Below are 9,849 nucleotides of genomic sequence, written 5' to 3' on the forward strand. Positions count from 1 at the left end.
GCACTGGGTAGCTGGCCAATCAGAGCACACCTCGTTTTTCAGACCGATAAGCTTTGTAAAAATCGACGCGTTTCAGAAAGGTGGAGCATAGAGGTGAAACAATAATGTACAGTATGTGGAAAATAATGTGTTTTTTGAACCTTAAACCGCATAAACACATTTCATTACACCAAATACACAAAATAATGTTCTTTTTAGCAACATCATATGACCCCTTTAAAAATTGTTTAGCCTGTTCCATGCACTTCACAGGTCTTAACCTTCAAACTAATTTCAAGCAGACATTAAAATTAGGGCTGCACGATAAATCGCATGACTTTACTGACAAGATGCGCGTTAAATATTGCATGCGATTTATCGTGCAGCCCTAATTAAAATGTGACACAATAGGGTAATCAACACAGAATAAATAGAATCACTGTGACATGTTATCTATTTCAAACAAAGATGTAGTTCTTATAGTTCAAATGTGGGTGAAAGTCATGTCATGGAATGAGAGACCATGTCTTATGTCTGATCTGTTAGTGATGGACACTGTGGCATTAGTAGTGTCAGGTTCTTGTATCAGGTAACTGGACTAAATGAATTGTTTCTGCTGAGATCAATTTTTATTCTGATGGTACAATCTAAGCCATTCACTTTCATTTAAATAGCATGAAATGGTTTGCAAAACTGCTCAATTTCTTTTGTTGTTGTTGCTTACAAATCACCTGAAAACTCAGAGCACTTGTTATTTTGCACATTTTGCACAGATGACAGTGTTTGTGAGGGTAATCCTGGCCAATCTCAGGATCCCTCAAGCACAGATTGTGGGATTCAAAATGTTTTCTGTCTAGACCAGATGTCCATATATATACACCGTTGAAAATCTCAGGGTTAATTTACCAGGTTCCGAATTTAGACAGACAGGTAGTTGTGTTTTGTGAACCTCTCGTCATGATGTTTGCCTTTCTAGTAAATTTACAACTTGCTGATTTGAAAGTAGGTCATGTTGGCTTTTAGTGCTGCTAAATGTTATGTAATATTCAAGACCACTGTGTAACAGTGCTTAATTTGATCATGTCCAGACTCCAGTGTGTAAATGTCACACTACAAGCTTCTTTTAGGGAAAGTGAGATTTAAGTTTATGACTTAAAATTTGCTTTATCCCCATTTATCTTCTCTATTTTGCAAATCAAATTAATCTCTGCTTTTATGGTATTTGATTCTAGTCTAGTCTAACATTTGATTCCTTTTTCTTCAAGCTTTAGTATTGAAACCTAAAGTTGGGGGAAAAAATTAGTAATAAGGTTAAATTCAAAGAGAACTGCCATCAAATGTTAATTTTCTATAGTACTGGTATTTGAAATGGCTACAGTGCTGCATTTAATGTGTCTTTTAACTGTTTTAGCATTATTATTTGCATTTGTAATGGGTGGTCTTGATGGTAAATCTCTTTGACGCTCTGGGTTTCACTGTGAGTTGCTTGACAGTGAAACACCATAGACACTTTCTCCCGGTATATATTGATGCACTATGAGATTCAGTCAAACTAAGTGGAAATTACAAGTTCCTCCTGCAAAATGATATGGGATTTCTGTTGGAGTGACAGTCTCACTTATCTTGCAGAAAAGTTGGTAGAAATTTCTTTACACACTGACCACAGTGACACTGCACTCACACCCAGGGGAGCCCTTCCATCTGCTTCTTGTTTATAGAAGCTCCACTTTGGTTCGCAGTCAAGTCCCCAAATGGGAGCCACATGGTAGATTTAAAATCCTTGTGTGCTAGTTTTTCGATTGAATTAGTCTGTTTGCTCACTTTAATGAATATGTGCTTTACTCTTTAAAAAGTGTTGCTAAGAGTTGCCTCAAGCTGTCTGGTGGAAAGCTGCCATCAGAGTTTTCTCCTGTGATACTCCTCTCTATGGTGTGTAAATAATAATGTTTCTTTTTCCAGTGTAATTGTTTCCCTTATTCATCAGAAATCATTGAAGGCTGTTATTCCTCCGACTTCCTTTGTGATAACAGTGCAACCCAAGCTTTCAAATGTGAATGACTCCTGTGGATCCTGTGTGCAAATGTTATTGGCAGAGGGAGAAGGTAGACTATGTTTAGCTTAGGGTATGGTTTGTGGTGTCTAGAGAGGAAAGGGGTATTTTAGTAGGCAGATAGACAGGCTTATTGTAAACTTTGGTATTAGGGTGGTGGGTTACTATTTCCACAAAAATATCAAGCAGCACCCTTTTTAGTAAAGATAATAATAAGAAATGTTTCTTGAATGCCAAATCAGCATATTAGAATGATTTCTGAAGGATTGTGTGACACCGAAGACTGGAGTAATGATGCTGAAAATTCAGCTTTGTCATCACAGGAATACATTTCATTTTAAAATCTATTACAATAAATAGAAGACAGTTATTATAAATTGTTATAATATTTGTCAATATTAATGTTTTTAATGTATTTTTAATCAACTAGGCCTAAATGCAGCCTTGGTAAGAGACTTTTTCATTAAAAAACCTTACCAACCCCAAACGTTTGAACTGTATCAGCAGAGACTTATGCCGGGTTCAGACTACACAATATTTTTGTCGTTCACGATAGTCACTGTGTCAGATTACACGATTTTGACTCCTAAAATCTTGTCATGTCGTGGACAAGAAACATGCCAGACTACAAGTTGCTTCCCGACCATTCATCGCGTGCCGTCTTTAACAACGCGCGTGATGTCATCGAGAAGGCGGAACTAGCGACTGACTTCCGAAAACAAGAGTGTAAACATTGCTGAAGCACTTCCGCTATAGTTCGCCAGCATTTTTCTTTCTTTGTTCTGTCGTGGTAGTCCCTCGATGACACATCATACAGGCAGGAGTACTGTTGCCACAGCTCCACGAACCTTTCGACCGGGCATTATTTGTTAAGAAAACCAGTTGTTTTTTGTTTCTGTTGTGGTTTATTAATAGCTGTTTTACAGAACCTCTCTCTCTGTCTCTTACAGAATAACTTCAGTTCAATAGTTTGGTACTGAATGTTCTGAGTTCACTTTGGCATGTTTCCCTTACAGTATCATTTCACAATAAGTGACCATTCACACAGGAGATTTTTGCACTTAAAACGTGACGCAGGGCAGCAGAATAAAAGAACTGCAAAGTCTATTCGTCTAATTTGACGCATTTTGTAAAAGTTATCTTAATTAGAATGTGTTTTTTAGAGCGACTTCAAGGCGCTGCAAAATACGCAAGGTGCGAGTGCAACAGTCAAAGATGTCTGTCTAGCGCAAGTAGTGGAAAAGCAGTGGAATGCAAAAACTGTGTGAATGGCTCAAAGTAACCTGCAATCCACAGTGTGTTAACCAGCTCCACTTTACCAGTCATGCTTTTCAGTAGTCTTTTGTTTTTTGTGTGTGGTATTTAGTGTTTATTTTAATCCAATTCCCTTCTAGATCTTGCAGTTTGTTCCTCCGTATAGTGCCTGTGGTAGGGCTTGATGAAGCATGTATGAAATGAAAAGATGGGAGAGTTTGAAGTTGCTGCCAAGGCTGGCACGAGTCTTTAGTGCAGAATGTGAAGACAGAGGGAGAGTAGATTGCCTTCAGCTCCATACTGGTTAAATCAATGCTGGGTCAACTGTCTTGTCTAGTAAAGAGATGTGTGGTTGCTGATGAGCTCGAATGGAGAGAAACGTCTTTGTTTTAAGCAACAGGCTGCCGTTTCATCATGTGTCTTTCTCATTAAGGATGGGGACACTAGTGTTTTAGTAATGTGTTGAATGGTTTATTCTTATAATGACGAAGTCCCTTTGACTGGCTCAGTGTTGATGTATCATTATTTTGTATGTAAGTTTGATAGCTTGTTAAAGAATTTGCAACAGATAGAGGGAAAAAAGTTGACCTCTTTGAAGTTCATAAATTCTAAGCTTGGTCAAGAATGAAAATGAAGCGCAAGCTTATTGACAAAAGCCAGCTGTGTCCTGCTGCACATGATCAGGAAGATAGTAGCTAATATTTTAGAAAAGATGAGCAAAACAATATAAAACAAACTGCATTGCTAGTAGTAAATTGTTTGAATGTGGCTCTGTGCCTGACTCAACAGTGCAAGGTTTTCTCAGTGGAGGGATCAGTGCAGTCTGTGTCTGGTTACAGTATTCAGTTTCATTCAGTCTTAGTAACCTCTGTCAGTTCCTCTCCTCCATGGCTATTTTGAGAGGTGCCTTATGTCACATCAAATCCACATCTAAAATTTGACAGCACCGCATGGCTTCCCACTCACTGAGCAGGTTGTATAATATTTGTTGCTATTTCGAAATGTTCAGTAAACCCTTCAGCTTCATTGACTGACCGTTTAAGGACAGACTAGGTCTATGTGGATTAACTAGCTATAAGTAGGGAGGGTGTCATAGCTTAACTAAGAGTGTGTGCGGCTTTTTTGGGGTGTCTTTAAAATGTTAGTCTCCCGTAACCAAACTTCACTATTGGCAAAAAGTCTGATAATTGTTTTCATGTTTGGTCAATGTTTAAAATGTTTTACTATTTTAGCTAAATAAATTAAAAAGTAAAGTAATCTCTATCAATCTTTTGAAATACACTACCGTTCAAAGTTTGGGGTTTTGATTATTTTTGCACTCAAGACCAACCCCAAACTTTGATCGGTAGTTCAAGTATCTTAGAAGTTTCTTATGCACATCTAGGCTGCATTTATTTGATCTAAAATACTAAATAACAGTCATATTGTGAAATAGGCTATTGTTACAATTTAAAATAACCATTTTCTATTTTAATATACTGTAAAGTGTAATTTATTCCTGTGATGGCAAAACATGATTTTTCAGCATCATTACCCCAGTCTTCGGTGTCACACAATCCTTCAGAAATAATTATAATATGCTGATTTGGCGTTAAAGAAACATTTCTTATTATTATCACTGTTGAAAACTGTTGTGCTGCTAATATTCGTGGAAACTGTGATGCATTTTTTTCAAGGATTCTTTGAGTAGAACAAAAGAACAGCATTCATTTGAAATAGATTTTTTTTTCAGTAAAATACTTCATTGTCACACTTGATCAATTTAATGTGACACCCTAAACTTTTTAACAATAGTGTTTAATGTAGACTAAACTTTTAAATGGTATGTTTCAAAGACCTTTGCACCCCATCTATCAGAAGTAGCGTGAAAATCAAGCCAATCTGATTACTGCTGGCCAGATCTTAAAGTGGTTACCGTTTTGTGCATAGTATGCATCAGAACGTCAGAGTGGGCTGAAAGAACAAAGGGGAAATAAAAGGAAGAGTGAATTCAACCACTCTTTATGTCTGGCTTAAGGCTGTCACAATCCCATCATCTTTAAGCACCATGTGTGAACATGACAGTGTATATTTAACCTAAGAATGCTTAAGGGGGATTGTGTACATGTGAGAGAGGGATATAGGGCCAAACAGATGCATGCTGACAGTAGAAAGGCATCTGCAGGCAATACTCTGGAAAATATCACTCAGTTCACTCAATGATCTGTGCGTGTGAGTGAGCGTGGTTGTGCTTCTTGAGACCTGTCATTGTAATTTGATCATTGGATTACTGATATGTTGGTTGCCATGGCGTCCTCACGCATGATTGGGTTACCATGCGGCTGCCCTCGATGCTGGAAAGTACAGTAGCACTTTTATTTTTAAGTGTGTATGTGTGATTGTATTCATTTCCATCAGATCCAATCTGTCATGGTTGGTATTGATTAATATCACAGTTTTCAACACGCGTCTCTTTTCAAAGTATGTGCTAACAATCTCGTTCTCTTTTTTTGCAGTTGTGCAGACACAGCAAGAGATGTAGATCCACTTACAGTCTGTCTTCTGACTAACGCACGGATAGATTGCGCCATGACGGAACGGGATGGCCGCTGTGATTTTTCCATCGCCCCGGGGCAGGTATATATTGAGGTGGAGTACGATTATGAGTACAAGGCGAAAGATAGACTCATCTCCATACGGCAGGGCGAATGCTACATGTTGGTTCGCAAAACCAATGAGGACTGGTGGCAAGTTCGTCGGGAGGAGGGCACCAAGGCGTTTTACGTCCCCGCTCAGTACGTCCGAGAGGTGCGGCGCGCCCTTATGCCACCACCCAAACCTCGCGCAAAGCCCCCCAACGTTCTTGAAATCGGCCAGTGCCGATCGTCGAACGAAAATCTCAACCAACGCGCTCCTACGGAAAGGTCCAGCTTCGGCAGGCCATCTCCCTCGACGACGCCTTCCCCGTTACCAGGTCAACAGACCTCGCCTTTGTTGTTGCGGGACACCAATCAGAACTCGGGGATGAAGAGCGTTGTTGCCGAGCTCACTCTGCTTAACAACAACAACCATCATAACTATCACCATGGCAACCCCACACTTCCAGAAGGACGAGCGGAATCCCCTCCACGAGAGCATGGTTGCCAGGGGAAACTCCCAGGCGGGTTGTCGGTGGACACGGACGGAAGCGTGTCACCAGCAGATGGGTTGGAGAAAATGAGAAATGACTCTGAATCTGGAGATGAGCTCAGCAGCAGCTCTACCGAACACATACAGGTAAGAATGAGTGACGTTCGCCCTCCTTCTCCTTCCTCTCCCACGCTGTCGTTCTCTCTCACTCTCCCTCCCAAATGTACTCATGTTCTCCCTTTATCTCTTTCAATGTCATCTTCAGCTTTCATTCTCTGCATTTCCAGCACTTATCTTTGCTAGATATACTCTCATCTCCTTTTCATCCTTTGACTGTCATTATCTATTTCTGTAACACACTGTCCTGACAATTACTACAAGACTAATCTAACATTTCCTCCTCACACCTTTCCCTTTATTCCTCTGGTTTGCCTCTGACATTTGCAGTGGCACATCCTCTTTTCTGTCAGGTTAAATTGGATTCATCAGTGTCTTCCTCTCCTCTCGCATCCCTTTCTTTCTGCTGCATAACACTTGTTCAGCAGGAGATGTAGTTTGTCCTCTGCTATGGAGGTGGAAATTGTGGCCACTTCACAGGGTTTGATTTAGACAATAAGAGACTTCATTGAAATCACAAAATACACTTGTTGTGCTTTTATAAAGTAATTTCTGAATTTTAAAAAAGCTGCTTGCATGATTACATTGTGCATTTTTTACATTTTATTTCATATTATTTATATATATTTATATTATTATTTATATATTGTCAAATATATTATTTTTGCCACTGCCCAATTGTTGTGGCCAAACAATGTCACATACTACTGTTTAAAACTTTCTGTTTAAAAGATTTCACATACTATTTTTAATAATAGTAAGCTGTATGCAGTATACAGAGGCAATATGCCAGTATACAATCCGAACACAATCTCTCTTTCATAATTCCAGACTTCATATTCACCTTGTCTTTTATACAAAAAGGAGTGAATGCACACATGAATGCATCTGTGCATGAATGAGTGCACCAGTGCAAGCATGCATACATTTCTGTCTTTCTATCTCTAGCTATCTGCAGCTGAAGTAAAACTCTCTTTGCCAGCTATAGAGGGATGAGGTGTGGATCAGTGATGCTAAATTAGGAAGGGTGTAAACCCATACAGGAGGAAGAATACTCCAGGCATTTGGCTTCTGGCACATCACTTGGCCCAGTTACTTTACACCAGATGAGAACACGCTAACTTTACAGCTAAAGCACTCATTTAATAATTACAGTAAGTTTAGCAAAACCAATAAAGAGAGAGAGATAGAGGACAGTTAATAATTGTAATTGCATTTATTTAGATAAAACTTTATATTTGTATTTATTAATTGTTTTATATTAACAGTTAGTAAATCTTGTGTTATATGTTTAATTCTATATAAATATTTAAATATAAATTGTAATATTAATTACATTAGTTGCCCTCTCTGATTCGCTGTTCTAGTAAATTAAAAATTAAAGATATTAACGCTCAATTTTTTTGTGCAATGTGCATATTAAACAGAGTTATTTTGAGCAAAGTGAAACGTGAAATTCATGCATTATGTACAGTCAACCACTGTCAGTTTTGGCTGACCACAGTAGTTTTGGAGTGATTGAGCTTGCTTTTTGAGTGTCCCAGAGTGCATCTTGTGGAATTGGGTAGTTAGTCTTTGTTACTACCCTCCTACCCCATTTCTCTCTCTTATCTTTCTCTCTTAAAAGAGGGTGCTGCTGGGGAACAAAGGGGATTGTGGGAGAATAGAAAGTAGGTCATATCTGGCTAGATCATGTTGTTGCCCCCGTTTTGTGTTTGTATATGTGTGAAAGAGATGGAAAGATGCACATTGAGAAGTTTGGGTCCAATGGGTTGTATATGCATCAGATCATCATTGTGAGCAATAAGGACAATAAGCATGCTCATCTGTGTGAGTTATAAACCTGTAGCTTGTCATGTATATTGAGCTGATCTTCTGGGTTGGCACATTGGGTGAATCTTTAATTACTGGTCTTGGTCAACAACATCAGTAAATGAGAATAACCATGATGCTCCTCAAAGTCAGGTTCCAGACAGTGGCTTAATCATGCACACGCATATATGCGCTTAAAAGGACATACAGTACGCTGGGCTTTTGAGGGATTTGTCCATGTCAGGCTTTGTCCATCAGGGTCAGCTGATAATACTAAATCATGTGATTACTTAATCAGCCGTTCAATAACTATCGCTCATAGACAAAGAACATTTGCCCTCCAGATCTCATTCATGACATCTGCTATGTGTGATGTTTGGTTTAAAGCAGGATTTCACCCAAAAATTTCAACTTTGTCATTGATTACTGAGCCTCATGTGGTCCCAAACCCTTAAAAGCACCCTTGTGAAGCCATAAAATAGCTTTTTATTTTATTTTATGTAATTATTTGCTGAAAATTGCCCCTTCACCTATTGTCCCTTCTGCCTTTCTTTTTTTCAGTCTCTCAGCTAATAATAATAAAAAATAAATTTTTAAATTTATTGGAATATTTTATGTATTTTTATGTATTTGGCATTTAACAGCACTGTGTGGCTTAATTGTATAGGGGGAAAAAAAGTGTGAACATTCTTCAAAACATATTTTGTGTTCCTTCAAGTAAAAAGGTGTTATTTTAGTATTTTCAATATGTGTATTTATTCATATTTTCAAGTTTCATTTTAACTTTTAGTAATTTTTATGCTTATGCTTGTCATTTTTTATTATAGTAATTTTTATGCTTATGCTTGTCATTTTTTATTAATCTTTTTTTTTTGTTATATTTCTCTAGAGCTTTAATTTATTTTTCAGTTTGAACTAGGCTTGCCGCGATAGACGGTGTTGACGGTGATACCGTTGTTAAGCCGCAACACCGGTTATGTCACTTGCCCACCGCGGCACCGACCCCCACCGTCGTTTAGATTTTTTTATAGAAATAAAAACAATTTAGTTCAGTAAAAGAACAGACACTACAATTAAAAACTGAATGCGGCTGCTCAATGCAGCGTGCCGAACGACAGTCGCATCACAGATCAGATTTCATTTCTCCAGTGAGGAGAGTGAGTCGAGCTGACTGACAAGAAGATTTGACGTTGTATTTTGTTGTTGCATTCAAGCAATTGACGCCTAACTGCCGCTAATTCAAAAGTGAAAGTAAAATGCGCACGGCGCTTTCAAGCTATTTAAAAGCGACGGAAAGCGAGGAAAAGAGGGAAAATTCAAACGAACTAGAAACGAACAATTGCTTTACGCCGAATTGCCGCAATTTGAAATTGAAAGTAAAATGCGCTCGCCGCTTTTACAAGCTATTTAAAAGTGAAGGAAAGCGAGGAAAAGAGGGAACGCCCGCCCCCGCGGTGATACCGGTATTACCGGTGTTGTCACACGTCGATTAACCGGTGGGAAAATTTCCTCACCGTCACAACCCTAGT

General features: G+C 38.6%; 1 protein-coding gene across 2 annotated transcripts in view; it reads left to right on the forward strand.

The window, feature by feature from the left end:
- Nucleotides 1-9,849, forward strand: part of arhgap12b (Rho GTPase activating protein 12b) — a 71,838-nt gene that overhangs the window by 12,927 nt on the left and 49,062 nt on the right. For both annotated transcript variants that reach the window (XM_016537144.1, XM_016537145.1), the window contains exon 2: nt 5,779-6,538. In XM_016537144.1, the coding sequence (XP_016392630.1) occupies nt 5,852-6,538 (687 nt within the window). In that variant the 5' untranslated portion in view covers nt 5,779-5,851. The remainder of the gene's footprint in view (nt 1-5,778; nt 6,539-9,849) is intronic.

Source organism: Sinocyclocheilus rhinocerous, unplaced genomic scaffold, assembly GCF_001515625.1.
Source record: "Sinocyclocheilus rhinocerous isolate Xijiao unplaced genomic scaffold, SAMN03320098_v1.1 scaffold186, whole genome shotgun sequence".
Classification (NCBI taxonomy): Eukaryota; Metazoa; Chordata; class Actinopteri; order Cypriniformes; family Cyprinidae; genus Sinocyclocheilus; species Sinocyclocheilus rhinocerous.